At 35.5% G+C, this 21,337-nt stretch overlaps 1 protein-coding gene across 1 annotated transcript in view; it reads left to right on the top strand.

Moving 5' to 3' along the window:
- Window positions 1-18,059, top strand: part of FLT4 (fms related tyrosine kinase 4) — a 36,418-nt gene extending 18,359 nt beyond the window's left edge. Inside the window, exons 12-20 of the mRNA XM_015825872.1 lie at window positions 1,082-1,176; window positions 2,482-2,604; window positions 3,697-3,808; window positions 4,618-4,717; window positions 4,970-5,075; window positions 9,580-9,719; window positions 10,818-10,938; window positions 13,376-13,461; window positions 17,652-18,059. Of these exons, the coding sequence (XP_015681358.1) occupies window positions 1,082-1,176; window positions 2,482-2,604; window positions 3,697-3,808; window positions 4,618-4,717; window positions 4,970-5,075; window positions 9,580-9,719; window positions 10,818-10,938; window positions 13,376-13,461; window positions 17,652-17,871 (1,103 nt within the window). The 3' untranslated portion in view covers window positions 17,872-18,059. The remainder of the gene's footprint in view (window positions 1-1,081; window positions 1,177-2,481; window positions 2,605-3,696; window positions 3,809-4,617; window positions 4,718-4,969; window positions 5,076-9,579; window positions 9,720-10,817; window positions 10,939-13,375; window positions 13,462-17,651) is intronic.
- The last annotated feature ends 3,278 nt before the right edge of the window (window positions 18,060-21,337 follow it).

Here is a 21,337-nt window from a genome sequence, read left to right as displayed (position 1 = left end):
TCAAATATATCTTTGAGAAATTTCACCAATATGAATAGTAATTATAATCATTATGCTAACATACTCATTAAATAAGAAGCTGGATTGCAGTCATAAAAATATATTTGCTTTCATATTGTTTCAAACATAGGAATTCAACATTTTGCCCCTCCCAGTTCTTTCTTAGAGACCCAGATATTTTGTATGAGACAGTTCCCTTTTATCAAAACAGTATCTGTTACTTCATGAATATAAAAAACTTTCCAGAAATATTTACCATTTTAGCTAAGGACACATGGCAAAGATATATGATTCTATAAAAGATCAGTATCATGCCATGGCTTCATCATTTGCATCACCTGGGCAAAAAGAAACACACAGTTTTCCTGCAGGTGAGCAATTTTGTTATCTGACTGCTCCTGCATTTCTTTCTTCAATCAGGAAACAGGTGCAGAAAACCTCCCCAAAAGACATACTGAATTCAGTTTCAATTTCTTTGACAGAACTCATATTTATTTGCTGTTAAATCTCTCATAATTAAACTGTTGAGTCCTGGCAGATAAAAGATCTACTTAAATTAATGGATAGATATCTAATAACTCCTCACCACTCTCTGCACCGCCTTCTTTGTGATGCTGTATGACAGGATGCTTTTGTTCTTTGGTTGTCAGCCACCTAGTTTGTTTTAACTAACAAATAATCAACAATAACTTTGTCCTGGACAATAGTCATTGATCCCAGTTATTCCACTATCTTTTTCTACTTAGCAAGATTTCTCTGAGGCATCCCCCCAACTCCTCCAAATGCAGTGGTACAGTATATATCAGTGGTGGCGAACCTATGGCACACGTGCCAGAGGCGGCACTCAGAGCCCTCTCTGTGGGCATGCCCTGGAAATGGCAACCATCTTCTTCAACCAGCCGCCCGCTAACTTGCCGAGGTCCCATGTGGCCAAATGCATCCCAGCACCCATGCGTTTGGGCACTCAGTCTCTAAAAGGTTCGCCATCACTGGTATATATCCTGTTGCCTGGGGAAAGCAACCTTTTCTTTTCCATTGCCAACCTACAGAATGTAACCTTCTTACTTGCACTTTTATACAGTGGATGATTTATGGCAAAGCCCTCTGACAATGGAAGATCTGATCTGCTACAGCTTTCAGGTTGCTCGTGGAATGGAGTTTCTAGCCTCTAGAAAGGTAAGTGATCTATCTGTCTGTCTGCCCATCCATCCATCTCAATATGTTTCTTCTCTTAGTAATTATGATTGGGGAGAAATATCAATAATCCACAGAATGATGCAGGATGAAAACAAATATAGAGAAGCTATGGAAAAAGATAGGGAAAGCAGAGGATTCCACTGTCTGTGGAAGAAAATCTGTTTTTCTTATGGTGTGAGAGCAGGAATGAAGCAAAAGTAGGATGCGGATTTTGACAAAAGGCCTGACTATGGGTTGAACCATCTGTTCAACCAATACTGATTTATAGATTGGGTAGGAGTTATCCAATAAAGGAGAGACACTGTTTTCTCACCAACTGTACAGATCACATGTAGGGCCTGATAGCAATAGCAATAGCATTTAGACTTATATACTGTACCACATTGCTTTACAGACTGAGCGGTTTACCACATCAGCATATTGCCCCTAACAATCTTCTCATTTTACTGACCTTAGGAGGATGGTGTCAACCTTGAGCCAGTCAGGATACACAAAATGAAGTGAGAGAACCTGACCAGTAAATTGCAGTCAACATTGCTCCCCCTTCTGAACTAACTTTCAGTTGGGAAATACATTTTTAGACATGACTACTCACCAGACAGCTTGACCAATGAAACCCATCCATGTGAGGTTTCAGGACATTTTTCTGTGAGTCTGTTGGTTCACATGGTGGAGCATTGATGCCTAAAGCAAGGAGCAGCCAACACTGCTCTCCCATAGAAATAGTCAGTTGGGCACTTTTTATCACTTGTCCAGCTGTTTTCTAGAATGTATAAGTAGCAGTGGGAAACGCAGCATCCTTGAAATGCACAGCTGGCTGGCTGGCTGCTACACCCTTGAACAGGAGTACTTCATGCTGCAGTTGTATTATAAGTCCCACCTGTGCCACTTCGTTTCAGTTGCTCAGTCGGGCAGAGACAGCGTAAAGCTATTAAGAGCAAGGCTTACTTATGTTTGATTATGCAGTTCTGGAAGCACCTGCCATTCTACCCTGAGATGCAAGATACTGGACCAGATTGCCTTTGATCTGATCCAGAACAGCATTTCTTACTTTTTTTCTTACAATCATATCTATGGTTTTGCAAATAAATGAAAGAGAACATAAGATGTTCAGTACTTCCTGGAAATGATTACTTCTTCTTTTACTAGTATATTTCATTGAGAGTAGAGACCTGAAAGAGATTTAAATGTTTTCCTTTTTTCAGTTTTTCTGTCCTTTTCCTTTTGTATTAAAATTTAATTTATTTTGGATTTCTCCCTGCTCCCTTTTCCGTTTTCCTGTAGTGTATCCATAGAGACTTAGCAGCTCGGAACATCTTGTTGTCAGAGAACAATGTGGTGAAGATTTGTGACTTTGGTCTGGCTCGAGATATCTACAAGGACCCTGACTATGTCAGGAAGGGCAGTGTGAGTTCTGGGTTGTACTTGGGATAAAAAGGAACTGGTTTCAGAAGTTAGTTGCTAGTCAGTATCTTTCAGTGTTATTGTATGAAAATCAATATAGCTGTGTTAAACACAAGAGGGGAAAAATCCAAAATTTATAGTGGAATGAGTACTATTGTGTAGATAGTTAATTAGACCAATGAAGATATTGCCTCTATGGATGTTGGATTTATTTTATTTACCATGACCTTTGGGCATCCCAATGCAGAGGAAATGTTTGTCCCAAGAACGATACCTAAAGGAATGAGGCAGACAAATGTTTTATCTAGTGCAGGGGTCTTCAAACTTGGCCCTTTTATGACTTGTGGACTTCAACTCCCAGAATTCCTTAGCCAGCGTTGAAGACCCCTGATCTAGTGTAACTTCTTGATATAAACTAAGTATTTGATTCAGTGTACAAGATGGAAAATATATGCCTGCTTGGAAGAATCTGTAGCCCTCATGGGTATTTCTGAGCTGCCGTCCCACAATTCCTGGCCATTGTCAATTCACATCAGTTTGGGGCTGATGTGAATTGGAAGTCAACATCAACTGGAAGCCACTTGCTTCCCACCACTAATAGACTCCATAGCCTTTAGCAGGGCTTGAATGCAATCTGGGAGTCAAGCATGGTCTCCATTTGTCAATAAAGACCTCTTGATACAACTTTTTAAAAAAACTTACAAAGTAGAAGTATGACTTTTTTTCTTGCAAACTCATAGTTTACAAAACTGCTTGGAGGGAACAAGTAAATAACATTTAAACGTCATCTTGAAATACTTCTGGGTTTTTTAATTTTTGTTTTGTAATCGGTACTGTTTGAATTTAAATGTGAGCCAAATTTTCCTTGTTCTGGAACTCACAGCAAATGCAGCTATAGTATCTAGGCAGATCAGATTATACCAGATTGCAACTTCCTGTTATTTGAAAATGAAAATGTCTTATTTATCATATTTTCTGTCCATCTTCAAACACTATTATAGAATCTCTGGAGACTTTCCTGTGTTTTTTTTAAAAAAATATATTGTTTTTCTTGCACTGTAGCATATAACGTACCTTGCTATCGCTGTCCTGTAGGCCCGTCTTCCACTCAAGTGGATGGCTCCAGAAAGCATCTTTGACAAAGTTTACACTACTCAGAGTGACGTCTGGTCCTTTGGAGTCCTCTTGTGGGAGATCTTCTCTTTAGGTAAGTATTAAATATTTGGACTCTTCGTGGTATTAGCTATGGTTTTTATGAGCATATAGTTCTAAAAGTAGACTGCAAGACTCCCCATATTTGGGGGGGGGGGTTTCCACCACCTGTATTTCCCACAGTTAAGTGATCAATTGCAAAAATCATCTGCCAGTTTACTTGCTTCATAACTGCAAATATGACTGGATGGTGCATATGTCAATGATCTGCAATCTCAAAAATAATAAGCCAGGTTTTAATAATGGTCCAGCTATAATTAAAATGGCAACCTGATTTTAACTGATCTCAAAAATCTAAGCAGAGTCAGTGTTTGGATGAGAGACCAGCAAGAGGTACCCAGCACTATAAGCTAGATTTTGAAATTAAAAAACATCGTGGAAGACAGGGACAGCCATTTTTATCTTCTTGCTAAGGAAATTACATGGATAATCCATAAAGTCATTAGGAGTCAAACTTAGTTTGAAGTGCACTTTACTTTTAATTCTGAGAATGTTTGTAACGTTCCCATATCATGCCAATTTTAGAAATTAAGGCTTGAAAATGTCTTGAGTAGTTATTGAACAACCGCAAACAAATCTTGTGATTCTGACTCTTTTCATAGAGGATGTTTCAGCTTGTTTAATGGCTTCTGAGTAGCTGCAAAACGATCATTGTGAAATAAGTTCCATTACAGAACTAATTTAAAAAATGCCTGTATTTTACTGTACTGCATTGTATCAAAAGAGTAGATAGGTACAGCTGCAAGAATCCATCTATTATTTTTTTTCTTCCTCTTTCTCTTTATACCACTGCATCTTCATCAGGAGCCTCCCCTTACCCTGGAGTACAAATCAATGAGGAATTTTGCCAAAGACTAAAAGATGGCACCAGGATGAGAGCTCCAGAATATGCTACTGCAGAAATGTGAGTCAAAGTACTTCAATATATAGCCAACAATGAAGATACTAAATCAACAAATTATAGATCTGCAGGAGGTTTCAGAGCTTCTTGTATGGGAGACTGAGGTGAATTATAGTCTAACTGCTTACGTCTCTTTTGTAGTAACACAAATGGTCTCAAGTATAGCATCCAGCTTAAAGTTGGGTTTTTCCTTTACAGAGCTTTTCCATTTCATCTGTACCTCATTAACCCTATGCAAAAATTGATTCTTTGCAGTTACAGAATAATGCTGAATTGTTGGTATGGAGATCCCAAAGAAAGGCCAACATTCTCTGATTTGGTTGAGATCCTGGGAGATCTTCTTCAAGAGAATGTTCAGCAGGTCAGTTTCCAATTATTATCAGAACACAAAGGCAAGCTGAAGTAGTCAGCAATATCTGGAAAGAGTTTATTATTATGGTTTTGTCGCACAGTCAGCCAGATGTTCAGAATGAATTTGGCATTTTTCTCCATCTATTAAGTCCTTCTCAGGGACCTGGGATGATCCTATGTTGATGTTTAATGGTATCAAAGGTGTCATTGCAGGATGTAAGTTGTTCCAAGTAATTCTGCCTTTTGCAATTGACTTGTGGTATTTTATCAATGCTGATGGTATTCAAGTGGTGCTCCAGTTGTTTTGGGATTGCACCCGAGGCACCTATTACTATTGGCACTACCTTTGTTTTCTTTTGCCACAATCATTCTGTTTCTATTTGCAGGTCTTTATATTTTGTTAATTTTCTCCAGTTCTTTTTCTTCCATTCTGCAGTTCCAAGTACTGCCCCATCCACTATCAAGAGTTTTTTTAAATCTTTCTTATCAACAATTAAGTCTGGGATATTATATCGCAGGTGCCTATCTACTTGAATTCTAAAGTCTCAAGAGCTCTTCAGCGTCTTCATTTTCTATTACTTTTCCTATTTTTTGGTCTTGCCTGTTCTTGCTTGCAGGCAGATGTTATTATTACTGAGTAAACATACATATCTAGTGTGATCTGGCATTTATGCTGGTTATTAGTTTGTGAGAATGACACACATTTTATTTTTATTTATCATATTTAGAGACCTACCATGTTCAAGCGACTCTATGTCTTTACATAATATGTAGCATATCTTTCAATGCAATGTTATAGTGCTCAATTAAATGTCATTGGACAGACACGTAATGTTTTCATAGTCCTTATATTAAAAAAAAGCTAGAAGCAAAAACTGTTTAATATATTGCTTCAACCTATGCAAAATCATCAATTTGGAAGAAACCACTTTATGCTCCAGCCCAGGGGTAGTCAACCTTGGCTCTTTTATGACTCGTGGATTTCAACTCCCAGAATTCCTGAGCCAGCTGTGCTGGCTCAGGAATTCTGGGAGTTGAAGTCCACGAGTCATAAAAGAGCCAAGGTTGTCTACCCCTGCTCCAGCCATTCTGGTATAGAACCTTCTTTGCTCTGACCCTTTTAACAAATGCAGCTTATCATATCCCACAAATATCCTATTCAGTCTAGACTGCTGTGTGCCATAGGCAGACCTGAGGTAGAAATACGTACTTTACATTGATACATATACAGTATATGTATTTAAAATACATATATTTTAAAATGATTTGTGCAAAGTAGGCAAGCACAAAGTGAAAAATTAACTTGTGGTATTACTAGGTTGATTCCTTCCATGCTAAGAAAGTCAGAAAACAATTAGACCTTGTATTAGTAAATTGTGTGCAAGAATATCATGACCAGAAATGCACTAACTATATCTTGGCTACGCTCAATATTTAGTTTTGGATTATAGTAGTTTATTATATACTGCAAAACATGCAACTGGAAGCAGACAGAGGATAAGAATTGCATTAGGCTGTATTTGGCATCAGAAATGTTGAATAATGCTACAGTAATGCTATTTTGAAGCCTCTGAAACTTTCTAGACAGTTTTCTGTTTTTATAAACCAATCCAAGTTATTAGTATTATTTTTGATATTGTTAAAGTATTCTAGATTCCTATCCATGGATCCATGGATGACAAGATTTCTGAATAGGTTCAATTGTATAATTTATAATTTTATTATTTTAATCTACCGTATTTACATTCTGGCTGAGCTACTTACATGGATACTGCGATTTGGAAATGGTTTTAAAAGACTGCCTACTATTTGTAGGGGTTTTTTCCCCACTCCCCTCTTTATGTACTCACATTATTTATTTGCATCGGATCGTGCAGTATGTTTTTTAGTGATAACCCCCTGGACTTACAAGTCACAGATTTTGTGACCCTGTTTTTGATATTCTCCCCATGTTCCCATCCCACCCCAGATGCTATATGTCATCAAACTGGGTGGCTTATTTATATCACAAAAGAATTTACATGCTTTCTCTCTCTATTGTGATTTTACCAGCCTTCCCAACTGATAGATGATATTTTATATAAATTTTATTAAACGTTTTAAAGCGAAAATAAAAGCTAACAAAAAGTAATATAATAAAGAATAAAGAAAACAAAGAAGAAAAGAGAAAGACAAACACTCAAAAAGAAAAGGTAAAATGAAATAGAAAGAAGCTTCTGATTTTCTTTGCAGCAAATACAAGTATGATTACAAAATTATCTCTTACTCTATGGTTATAAAAAAAACCTCACTTTTTTCTATTATCTAAACTTTTTTCTAATCATCAAAATTACAAGTCATATTTTCTGTTTCATACAATAATCTATAAGGGGCTTCCAATCAGTCATAAATGTGTATGTTGTCTTTTCTTTAATCAATGAGGTTGATTTAGCCATCTCTGCAAATTCCATCATCTTCACCAATCATTCTTTTGTTGTTGGTATACTGAGGCTTTCCACTTTTGAGCATATAATAATCTCACTGAAGTTGTCATATATAAAAGCCTAGTTCTGTGTCTTTTTTTCTAGCTGTCTTCTATGAGTCCCAAAAGAAAAGCCACTGGTTTTAATTGTATATTAGTCTTTAAAATCTTCTGAATTAGTGTACGCAGGGCTTTTTTTCTCATAGAACGCCCAGAACGGAGTTCCAGCACCTTTTTTGGATGGAACCTTGTAGGGTAGGCAAGGCGGATTGTATGACGTGTGTGAGTTCTGGCATCTTTTTCTTTTAGAAAAAAAGCACTGAGTGTATGCATTTGTATCATTTTGGGGGGGGGGGGACTTTTTTATATATCCAACCGACATAATAAAATTTCCTTGCATGTTGCTCACATTTCCAAGATAAATTTGAGTATCTTTGCACATTCTAAAAAAATTCTCTGGTGAAAACTATCAATGATGCCTCATTTTATACAAATTCTCTTTAAGACTAAAACACACTATGAATTTCAATCCTTTCAACCACATATTTCACATTGGTCCATTTGAATATTATAATCAAAAAAATTATTTATAAATTTTATCATACTTCCTTTCACGTGTTCTGTCTTTCGGCAAAAGTTTGTACATTTTAGCAATAACATATTCTTCATTAGTACCTAATTTCTGTTTCAAACTCCAGCTTCTATTGTTCAAAACTATAAAATCTTTTATTCACTTTAAACCTTTTTGATATCTGTACATAGGAAAACTATTGACAAATACGTTTTTTCATTATAAACTCTTCTCTTGATTTTATTTTACATTCCCCTTGAGAAAATTCTAAAATACCGGTATTACAGTGAGTTAAACATTTATGTTTTTTATAGTTTCTTGATTACAAAATGCTTTTTGTATTGAGAGTTACAAAGATATTTTGGAGCACAACCTAAATTTGTATTTATTCCGTTTTCTCAAAATGGCATATGTAACGTAATAATTCTTAAAATCTACATTATCCTTAGCTTTGTCATTTCATAGTTATCCATTCCACCCAAAACTCAGCTCCTAACTTCAATAGCTACTATTTCTCAGCAGCACAATTTGACTCTATAATTTTAAATCTGGTAGACCCAATCCTCCTATTTCCTTTCCACCTTGAAATACCTTATTTGGGGGGGGGGGTCCCTACTGCCATACAATTTTAGATACGTACTTCTGCCATTGTTTAAATGAAACATCAGTTGTCAAAACAGATACTGTCTGAAATAAAAATAACAGGTTAAATCAACTTAAGGCAGGTTAAATCTGTATTGTGCTGTCCATGAAATGTAAATCAATTTCATTCGTTCTGTAAAATTCTCTCCAAAATTCATATTTTTTTAAAAAAATAAGTAAACAAAAAGCCCAGTTCAAATTATCCTAAGCCTTCTCTGCATCTAAAAAGATCAGTGCAGCATGTTTTTGGTATCTTGTTCCAAATATTCCAAAATATCCAGTACAGTTCTTACTTTATCCTTTAACTGTCTTTTAAGTAAAAAAACCACATTGGTCCTCATGAATAAATTCTTGCAAAATTATTTTCGATCTGTCAACTAAAATCATTATCAACAATTTTAGTTGTTCCATCAGCAGTTAATAAAATGTTAGGATGGAATGCCTTAGTTTCAAATGTTACAAAGCTTAAAACTAGAAATTGATATACATTATATGTTCTAGTCTTGCTTTTTTAGGTATTTTATATTATGGCCCCTCCTAGAAATGAAATTCCAAGGAATTGATAACAAATTATGCAAATAGTTAAATTTTAAAAGCTAATGTGTTTTATCATTTTTCTGAGATAAATTATTGTTTAACTTACTTTCCTCAGAAAATTCTTCTGTCTGTTATATTTCACAGAAGCATAAGCAACTCTTTCCTTCTTTAGAAGTTCTTCAACTATGTCTTATTAAAGATACAAAGAGGACACCAAAATTGTATTTATATCCATTATTGTGCTTTCTGTTTGTAAAATCTTCTATCCTCATTGCTCATAAACATTTATCTGGATTCTATTAGGAGGGGAAAGACTATATCCCATTAAATGACTCTCAGAGTTCTGAAGATGATGGCTTCTCCCAGGTGGCTTCCTCCATCCAGCAGAATTCTGATGAAGAAGAATTTGACATGAAAATACACTGTCACAATGTAGCAGCAAGGTAAGTAAATTGGTACTGGTTTTTGAAAAACATGACAGAAATCAGAAGTAGCCAAAAGTCAGCCAACATTTGAACAAAGATTTTAGAAGGATCATGTGTCTCTCTCATACCATTAAAACTTTCCTCACTACTACCAATCACATCTAAAACATTTCCAAGGACACTTCTTAATTTTGTTTATTTAAAATCCACCCCACAATTACTTGGGTTATGTATATGTAGAGGGGTGCTTTCGTAACAAGTCAACAGTTATCATGTCCTACTTCCTGTGGGACAGTGAATATTTTCCCTGTATTAGTAAAGATGGCTACCTCAAGCACTAAGAAGGAAATTGCCAACTGAAAGTACAAAGTGACAAGAATCATGACCCAGAAAAAGAAATTCACTATTTCCAATCAAAGGATTATATGTTCCCAATGCCAAGAGATTAATTTTCTGTGCTGTTAGTTAGATTAACAAGAGACAGCTGAGGTGCTGAAAAGATGTATGAAAGTGTCCTAATATAAGGAAGGGGATCATGACAAGTAAAATAATCCTTTGCATGCCAAAAGTATGACATAAAATCCTTGGCATCTCTATCCAATAATAGATGGCAATTGACTGAAATATCTTTTATCTGTACAATTACATATAGATAATTCAGTATTAGATGGACAAATAGTACGAGTTGGCATACTAATTCATATATTCCTATATTTTAAAATGAAAAGCAGCCTTGGAGGCTACAATCAAAATGGAAGAGTAGCTAGGGGAGGAGGGAGGTTTTAAAACTTCTCTGCCATTCATTTTTCTGCTCAAAATGTTTTGCTCTTCTCCTGGTAAGCTGGGAAGTTTAAACACTGATTCTTCCATGCTGATCTTCCTTTCTTGATCCTAAGCACATTAAGATTGTATACTTCATAAAAAGGGGGTTGCTGCAAACATAATTATGTGATGTACATCAACATCTTGTAACCTGAAGAAAGAATTCTTTCAGCCCAAGCTGATAATTTGCTGCAGAGTTAGTATCTGTAATTAACTGTTCGATTCAAAGAAAGAACATAAAATGAAGGCTACCATAGCTGAACTCTAAATCTTTTTCTGATTTTCCTCTCCTAGATATTATAATTGTGTGTCTTTCCCTGGCTGTTTGACTGGCGGGAATCAAATAAGATGTCCATCCAGATTAAAGACTTTTGAAGAATTTCCTATGACACAAACTATGTACAAAGCACATCCGGTGAGTAGATAGTTTTAAAAGTAAGAAAAGGAAATGCAAGAGCCATTTAGTTTGTACTTATTTTTCTGCAAAAGTAAAGATGTCTTCAAATTGAGTGACTCCTTTTGACTACATAGAAATATTCAACAATATAAAACAATATCCTTGATGGCTTTAGGCTCAGATACTTATGGAACCATCTCTTCCCCAACTGTTTCTACCCATCCCATCTGGTCCAATAGATGAGGCATGCTCCACGTGCCATCAACAATGGAATGTCAGTTGGTAGCGTTTCAGAGGATGTCCTTTTCTGCCGTGGTCCTGCCTGTGATACCTTATTACACCTGAGATTATGTTACTCCACCACCACCACCACCACGTTGGACTTTCACAAGGCCCTAAAAACTGAATTGTGATAGATCCCCGTTTCCTGGATTTGTTGACAATTATTTTATGAAGCTCAGTTGCTATATGTTTTAATTTTACATTATGAATTTTATTTATCTATTTTATGCAGTCACATATGTGAAATGGGCAGCTATACAAATCAAATCAATAAATAAATTAGCTTGCTATTGCATTCTTCCTGGCCTTGATGTTTCAACTTCCCAATTTACTCCTGGGATATCCCATCCTAATACAACCAAGATCAAACTCTGCTTAGCTTTCTCTAAATCAGTCAAGATCAGTTAGGTGCTGCCATCTGCTGTGACAGATATTTGTACAGCAGTCTAAAGATTTATTCAAATGATATATGTGCACGTTTCATTTTCTGCCATAAGGCAATATTCAAATAAATTGCAACTAGCTTGTCTGGGTAGCCAAGACGCTTTCTAAATAAAGAAGAGATGCATTAACCAGGCTCATTATATTCAACTAGACACAATTGCACTTTTGGGATTTTAAAAAAGTTAACTTTTGGTCAGAAAGCGTGGAACATATGATTTCAGGACCCACATCTTCCAGGATGCCTTTCTGGTTTGTGAGTAGCATGGTAACGTTATCCCAGTAGTCTCTTCCCTCAGTAGACAGCACAGTTGAAAATGGGGATGGAAACGTATATAACTCTTCTCCATTTGTTTGTTCTTTTGCTTGCGTTCTGTATTTATTGTTTTTACAAATAATTCAAGAAGCAAACATATTCAACATACTCTCCTCCTCTTCCTATTTTCCCCACTACAACAACCCTGTGAGGTGGGTTGGGCTGGGCCCAAGTCATCCAGCCAATTTTCATGGCTAAAGTGGGAGTTGAAATCATGGTCTAACGCTTTCTAGCCTGTTGCCTTAACCTCTAGACCCGAAGTAGGGAATGATGGCCCTTTTATGACTTGTGGACTTTACCCACTTCTGTTCTAGACCAAACTGATTTGATAGCTATTTGGTTGGGAGAATAATCTACATGCAGAGGATGATGCACAAGAGTCCATCTTCACCATTTCCATTCTACACATGCTCCTCTGGCACCACAAAATTATCTAAGTGCATTGGGAGTGGTGGAAATTGCAAAATGTTTGGATGTGTCTTGTCTGTCAGTGACAATGCATATGCAGGGATATGTCTATATATGAATGTGGGGTGTGTGTGTGTGTGTGTACATGTGCATATGTGTATGTGTGCATGTGTGTTCACCTACTTGCAAAAAACCCTCAGACAATGAGGTTTCTCACCGATTTGTAATCCCAAAGCTGCAAAAAATGGTTCCTTTTAGACAGAGAATTAAAAAAAAAAACCTGGGAAGGTTCACATTTTTTCCCCCTGCAGGCTTAGCCAAGACAATGTGAATAGAGGAATGATAGGGCATTTTCATAAGGTAGAGTCACAGCTATGAAAGGTACTTATTCCTTCCAGTGCCTATAATTTCTGCCCTGTAATGTGTTGCCACCTTTCATAGAATACTTACAAAAAATAAATTTGGAGGAAATATCAATAGATAATGGAAGAATTAAGCTTCTGCTCCTGTTCATCAGCATTAAGTGTGTGATACAATCCCCAATGATGAAAAAATGATGCTACATGCATCACAAGTTTACAGTACACTTTTCATCATTTGCTCTTCCCAAGTATTCATCAATGTCCATCAGCAATTATTCCACCAAGTAATAGCAAGTCATTTTGCCATTTCTGCAGTTTGGAAACATATACAGAGACCAATGTGGGCATCTCTAGGGGTAAATGGTTTTTCTCCTAGATTTGGGAGGCTCTGCACTTTTTCTGATTTTTTAAAAAACAAAATTATTCCATCTATAAAGTCTGCATTGAAATCTGTGCCCTTTGCATATGTACAAATATGATAAGTTATATATTGGCAATGATTTTCCCAGTGTATAACATTTCCCTAATATGCTTTAAAAAAAAAAAAGAGAACTGCATTAGCAGATGTGCAAAAGTGCAAAAAGAAACAGATAATTGCATACTGTATGTGGTGTATGCATTTAACAATTGCTTCTACTTTTTACAGGATAATCAGACAGACAGTGGGATGGTTTTGGCGTCAGAGGAGTTTGAAAGGATAGAAAACAGACACAGAAAAGAAGGTGCATTCAGGTACTTCATTATCTTGCTCTCCCAATTGATTTTCTCTCTCTTCTCGGTAATCCAAAATGCCCGATGGTGCTTTCTGCCAGTGGACTAGGAGACCCAAAATATATGTTCTCCTGAAAACTGGTGCTTGTGGCACCATTGCTAAAGGTGCACTTAAAGCAAACTTGTGATTGAATGGAGTGGTTTTTGAAAAGAGCTACAGTATTTGAATTCTGCAAAGAAAACGAAGACATGGTGAATACTGCTTAAAGGCAACACAGATGGCATTGCTATTCCTGGGGAAATGGAACATGTTTTCAGTGCTCGGAATAAAACTGCAGGGAAAAGGATGGACTTTTCCTGGGTAATAGCACCTTTGCTATACTTTGTGCAGTGTGGTTGTATGTATATAACAAACCGATTAGATAGTGGCTATGACTACTGCACTGAAATCCTTGGGTGTGACAGCACAAGGCAGAGCTTTCTCAAGGTAGTTCCCATCCCGTGGAACAATCTTTCATATCCTGAACTGCTTGTAATCTGCCAAGGCACCATTCTTTCACACGGCCCTTGAAAACTCGAATTGTTTTGATTAGAGGGGGTTGATTTTATTTATATTAGGAGATATTAGAGTTTTGTTTTCAGTTGTGATTTTGTTTTGCAAAGCACATATAGTCAGAATATGTGTGTGTAGAGAAAGAACTTTATACACACACACAAACATAATACACGCACACATATTTACATTATCTGCATATAGATATTCTTTGGACTCAATATTTTCAGTAGAAATAATTGAAGTAGTATTCCTTTGAAATAAATTTTAAAGATGCTTAATTTGACCAAGTCAATAATAACAATAATAGAATATATTTGCAGGATAAGTGCTCTCCTTTCTCAGGAATATAGAAAAACCTCATCCTGGCAAAAAAAAAGATCAAATCTTTTTATTTCATCTGCAGTCAGGCTCTTTATCAATACAAAAAACTTATCCAAGGGCAAGAAATCAGGGTTAATACTGATGGAACACTATGGAGACACTGACTTATTTATGAACCGAATGGGCTTAGAAGCTCCCTGGCCTGTGGTTTGAGGGACACAGTTCAGAGGGGATATTTAAAAATTGACAAGAGTTTGCACAAACTCATTCAGCAGAAATGAAATTAGGCATCTTTGCTTTTGCCATTCCCTACTGCTGTGCAAAATCCTTTTGATTTCTCCCGCTTACCCACTTCCTTTCCACTAGTCAGTTCTGATGCTTTAAGCAGAAAAGGTCTAGAAGTGGAGGAACATGAGAATCAAAGAAAGAAACTAATCTCAGAACACGATGCCATTTTACACAACAAGCAGAGGCATGATTTTTAAATGGAATGATCCTGTTCTGGGTTTGGATCAAAGCCATGCTGGATGCTGGAAGTCAATATCCACTGGTCTATCTGGTGATGACTATGGCACATGAAAAAAACTGTAAGTTGGGAGGGAGGAAGGGAGGAAGGAAAGAAAATTATATATTTACGGCACTAAGAAAATAGTGAAGTATTTGAATAAACTAGTCTATCCTGTAGAATGAAGTTGATAAAGACATATAAGATGTGATTTCTTGGGGAAAAAATGGCAAACTGAAGAGCTCCATTAAAAGCAGAGCCGATGAGAGCAGTAGAATGAAAAGCCAACAAGTAGACCGGCTCTACTTTGTTGTTGTAGAAATGGCTAGTTTATATTATTACGTAAAAGTAAGAAGTTGAAGTTTGATGTTATTATCTTATTCTACTGCATCAAAGGGAGTCGGGAGTCAATGCCTTTTCTTTTTCCCTTTACCCCACACTTTTCACTTCCTTTTTTCCTCCCCTATTTTCCTACTATTTTCTTTTGTACTTTTGTATTATATATTATAAACTAATAAAAAAGAACAATTAAAAAAATATTGGAGAAGAAGCAGACACTTAAAATTAACTTCTGGATCCATTGTTCAAAAATATCCTTCAAAATATCTAATATTAAAATTGACTTACTGATACAGAATGAAGCAAAATATTTTAATATTAGATATTTTGAAGGATATTTTTGAACAATGGATCTAGCAATTAATTTTAAGAGTGTCTACTTCTTTGAATAATACTCTATTTAAAAGAAAGTATGAAGGAGAAACAAGTTTAACCTGACAAGATTGAACCTGATTTAAAATAGAATTTTAAAATGATATGGAAAAAGATGCTACACTGAACATACAAACTACACTGGCTGATGTCTTAATACTTAGAGTAAAAGGGATACACTAAAAACAAACCAAGAGTGACCTTGATAATTTTATTATATTGGATTTATAATAATTGTTAATGCTTTGAAGAATTTTATAAGAAGAGACAAAGGAAAAAAAGGAAAGAAATCAAATTCTAAGATATTATTTGAAGAGATTACAGATCAAAATTGTTAAAACTAAAACAAAGCAATATAACGTTTATTTGATCATAGTAAAACTACATAATTTTTCATTACCAACCAACTTATTGAATTTTTGCTGATCAGGACTGAAATGATGAGGCTTTTGGGATGTATTTATAGATAAGAGATGGGATATGGGAAGAAGAGATCATTGATTTTAATAATAATAATAATAATGATAAAGTTGGAAGGGACCTCAGAGGTCATCTAGTCCAACCTCCTGCTCAGGCAGGAAACCCTATACCATTTCGGACAAATGGCTGTCCAGTTTCTTCTTTAAAACTTCCAGTGTTGGCGCATTCACCGCTTCTGGAGGCAGGTTGTTCCACTGGTTAATTGTTCTAACTGTCAGGAAGTTTCTCCTTAGTTCTAGGTTGCTTCTCTCCTTGATTAGTTTTCATCCGTTGCTTCTTGTCCTGCCTTCAGGCGCTTTGGAGAATAGTCTGACTCCCTCTTCTTTGTGGCATTACTAAAATTGTTTAGACAGTATTTATTGTGATACAGAAAAACTGATGGGCTATTTATGAATAGAATAGTGATTCTTTGATGAGTATCTGCTTAGGAAAAAAGTCTGTTTGGAATGTGTGGCTTAAGTATAAGTCTGTTCATATGTAGAGATGGCAAGATAATATAAATCTAAGGTTAAGATTTGATTTATTGACAAAATATGTTTATGATGAAAATTTGAGAGAATTAGTGAATGATACCAGGCTGATAAGAGCTGGTAAGAATGTAAATAGGCTGATAAGAGCTTGTAAGAATGTACTGTAGATAGGCCTTTTTTTTTTTTTGGAATGTCAAGAGTGGATCTTGGGAAAAGGAATAAAATTAAACAAGTAGAAAGTAGATTGACTGTAGGAAGGTGAAGATATGAGTCTTATATCAAAATACCAGAAACTGCATTAATCTCCCAACAGTGAATAGTGGATGTTAGGGCCATGGGTGTGGAAGCTTCCCAGAACAGAAATTTGTTTTTGTTTTTTCATTTAAAAGATTTGTATGGCTGTCCATCTTAAACATAACTTTGGGTGGCTAACAATAAAACCAGTAATAAAATCATAAACCATAAAATAAAATCCTGAAAAGAATTACATTACAGAATGCCACAGAAGTGCATGGAGTTATGATAATGGGAAGTGTGCAGAAGGCAATTTGGTGAAACCGGTTGCAGCTAAAAAAGCATGCATATAAAAGTATTAGTACTACAAAAAAATAAGGTTGAAAGGTATGTATAACATGGAAAGATTATTGCACAGATGTAGTAAAAAGAAAGAGAGAAAATGCCGAGTAATTTCGATAGAATGAATGAAAAAGGCTAAACAAGAATGAAAAAGGCTAAACAAGAAGACCTAGCAGGATACATGGAGTTAGAGATAAAAGTTATGGCATGTTTTTGGAAATGATTTTGATTTGTTGAAGAGTGGAACTTAAACAAATGCTATAAATGTTATCCTCCCAAAAAAATGATGAAAAGGTAGTCATAAAAGCTGTCAGAATATTGCTTAAGGCTGTAGCTGACATTGATGTAACTGGAAAAATTTTCAAGTATAGATTTGGCTTGTTATGGCATGGCTTTGGGAAGATCTTTATAACCTTTGTACTATGTAACCTCCTTTTTTTCTTACCTAAATGTATACATCTTCCAGACCAACCCATCTGCAAAATGGTTTGTTCTTGTTTTGACCTTTCTGTTGCTCAGAAGCTTTTTGAGGAAGCTTAAGTTAGAATATGTCTTTGTTGGAACTAATTTTCTGGCCTTTTTTCTCCAACAGTAGTAAAGGATCCAATCCAAACGCAGACCCAACAGTGGATCAATCCAAACCAAGGGGCAGAGGTCGGCCATTGTATCAATCAGAGCTCCGGGGTCAGACTTTTTATAATAGTGAATACGGGGAACTATCGGAACAATCTGAGGAAGGCAGCTGCACTCCACCAACTGAAGGCACCAGCCCCTCCCTCCTTCATGCTTCATTCTTTTCAGACCAATGCTAAAGGGGAAGACAGTCATGGAGACACCTTGCTGAGAGATTCAATTTCTTCTCTTTCTGTACCAGTATACCCTTCAGTGAAGAATACATATTTTTGTCCTAGAAGAAACCACAAGGGTGATTCCTGTGGAACAGATGGAGAACTCCTTGGTTAGGAAGATGGATGCTGTGCCTTTCAAACTAAACACTAGTCTTGCCTTTGACATGAATGAAAATCCTTGCTCCGATGATCTTTTAAGGAAGAGATCTCAGATGCAGTTCTATGGGATCAGTTTTGAGAGCTTCAATCACTGCTTAGTATTCAGCCTCCATTGAAATAGTTTGCCATAACGAGCTTTATTTCAGGTCAGATAGAAATAGATGTGTCTTACCTGAACATTTTTCCTGATATGCAGTTTTGTTTGTTTCTGCTCTTGTTTTTCCCTCTATTAGGAGAGATGGAATAAAGAACCATTAAATTAATGTAGGCAATGGTGAAGCAGCAACACCCACAAATTTGGATAATCCTTCACAATGTAGACATTCCTATAAACAACTCAAGGTGTAACTATATTTAAGTCTTACATAGACTTATTTCATTTATATTAGACACCAAGGTAGTCCCCCAGCTTGAATATTTTCCATACTTTCACTGTTTTAGACATGTGGAAACTGCTACAACGCCAAAGGGAAATATTTCATTTATGTGTGTGTCTTAGGAAATTCGGTAATTTAAGGGAATTTTATTTTCGTTAATTAGTTTCACATACTGCAAGAAACTATAGTTTGTTTAACCATTATTTATTGAATAAAATACAATTGTCTGAGTTTACATAACATTTGAGGCCTGATGTGAATTATACCACTTTCACTGAGAAACAGAAATTGCATAACCGATAAGAGATTATGTCTAAAAATAGAAAATGACATTTTAAAGATTCACAATCCATTTATGTGTCCAAATCTGAATCTTTTAAAGTATTCTGTACTGGATCTTTATCATCTAAACATCTGCCTTTCTGGGTTTGATGCTTTTGCTTTCTTTAATTGTAACTTCTGTTAAGGAATCAGAAAATTAATATAAACTATGATCCTACCGAAAAGTTGGTATTGTCCTTGTAAAATCTATATACTACTTAAGAACAAGAGATATAGTTCTTGGTTAAGATAATAGGGAAAAATATGGCAGCACTCAGCAGGAGTCTGACAAACTTGTAATTCTCTCCTCCTTTGTCATTTGTAGGTTTTCTTTCCTATTTCTATTCATTTATGTATGCTTTCCAAAATAATATGTCCTATTCCTGACAGAACAATCCAAATTTTACACTCAGAATAAATATTTCAAACATTAATTTATGTAGATTTGTCTAATTTGCATTATTTATTCTGATATTAGAATTTGGGAATATCTGAGCATATGCAAGTGCTTGCCTGCTATCAAAGACACAAACTTTAGCGCTGCTAAATTTCCTATTTTTACTTGGAAGCTGTTGCTTGGACACTTTTGTTTTCACATTTGTTTTTTGTGTTCACATTTGTGGGAACAATGCGGATATATCCAATCTGATATGCTTATTCATGATGCCTTACATAATCTACCAATCTTCCTATCCATGCTCCAGTTCTGAAGGATATTGCTATAAGAAAACATTACAAAAACATTAATGAAAGCATTATAAAATGGGTTTTGATCAGCCTGTATACTTCCTCTTTGAATCATGGACAGTTTTTGCTGCCACTCTTGATAGTGTTTCAACATCAAATAATTTCTGCTTGCAGGTCAGGCTTCTGTTTAAAAAAACTGAATTTTGCTTATTTTATTTTCCATATTGGGCATATTTTTGTAGATAATATATATGTGTGTGTATATATATATCTACTATATATATATGTATCTTCCATAAGGCAGTTTTATGCTTTTACTTCTTTGTAACTGTTTTTCTCCATGTCTTTTCTACATCATTTTGTATTTTGTGCAAGTGCACTCAATGATATATTGTTTATTACATTTCTTATGTATACAAGAATATAATTGTGACCTTAATTATTTCCAGAAGATTTAAAAGGTTGTCATTCTGTACAGAAAGATTGATTTAAACAATACTTTCTGTCAAAGAGTTTATGAAATTTAAAATGTCATATAAGTGATACAGTGGGAAAGACTTCGCTGAAGAAGTGCAGAATTCCTTCCTGTTAGCTGAATTTCCATTGAATTAAACAGCTGACGGCAACACAGAACAGATCCATTTCAAATACTGTAATATCCACATGCAAATAAAGATTCCTATGTTTCCTGTACATAACCTGCAAAAACACTCCCATAATCTGATCTACTCTTGCAGCCAGTAACGGGAAGCAGAAAAATGACATTACAGCTTCTTCATTTAGCTGAATACTAATGTTTCTTCAAAATGTACAAATGAAGGATATTTTGAAATTACTGGGCTAGATGCTTTTTCAGCATTCATTTGTAACTTATATTATTAGCACTATTTCACCTAATTTTAAGGATTAAGTCATTTGAAATTTCAGCTACCCGGTATATTTATTTGAAAATTTCCCACTGTAGAAAATCGCTTTGTGAATGATGTCCCTCAGTTTTAGATATTATGCTCTTTAGACCTCTTTCTATGTAATATTAGACTATTGTTTGTTTTAGAATACAATACTCTGTATATCTGCACACACATATGCACACCAAGAAACAATTCTTTGAGACCCCAAAACATTGCAGAAAATGCTCAATAGCATTCTGAACCCAAGATGTCATGCATGACTGTCAAACTTCATTTTTTTATCTGAGATTTACATTTATTAAAAATGGGGGAAGTTGGTATACTACATTTCCAAAATTAAGTCATGGAACGTGGGCAGCCAGAAAAATTAAGCCTGTAATTAAATTGCCTGATCGATATAAGCTTCTTCAGTAAATAAAAAACAGTAGAGACAGGTCTTTGTCTGGAAGCAAACCTATTGCCCACAAAAAAAAGGTAAGATAATAGTGATATTAAGCAAACATGCCATCTTGCATGATAAGGAAAATTCTGGTAAACTGGGAATTTGTAACCGTTATGTCCCTTATTTCAACCAATTTGTGAACAAAGAAGCAGAGTATACACAACATAATACTTTCAAAGTTCCTTATCTGCTTGCCAACTCCCTACCCAATTGGGGCCCCTTTCCTTGTCTGTGGCACATAGTTAATACAAAATTTGACTTGACCCTCCCTAATTCATTATTCTTCAATTTTGCCTCATTGTGTACTAACAATATGATTATGAACATACCCATTTTGTATATTTAATGAAAAAAGATGACGGATGAGGAGGAAGGAGGAGGAGGTGGTGGTGGTTCACTAGGCTTGTATACTGCTCCAAAAAATCTGACTTTTAAGTAGTTTGCAGACCTCCAATAATAACAAAGTCCAAAATGAATAAAATGACAATACATAGTAGCTCATTAAAACAATTATAAAAATGAAAGTATGCAGA

This window comes from Protobothrops mucrosquamatus, unplaced genomic scaffold (assembly GCF_001527695.2).
Source record: "Protobothrops mucrosquamatus isolate PMUCROS unplaced genomic scaffold, P.Mucros_1.0 scaffold_203, whole genome shotgun sequence".
NCBI classification, from domain to species: Eukaryota; Metazoa; Chordata; class Lepidosauria; order Squamata; family Viperidae; genus Protobothrops; species Protobothrops mucrosquamatus.
Note: the sequence above shows the minus strand (reverse complement) of the source record. Positions and strands in the feature narration are given on the sequence as shown.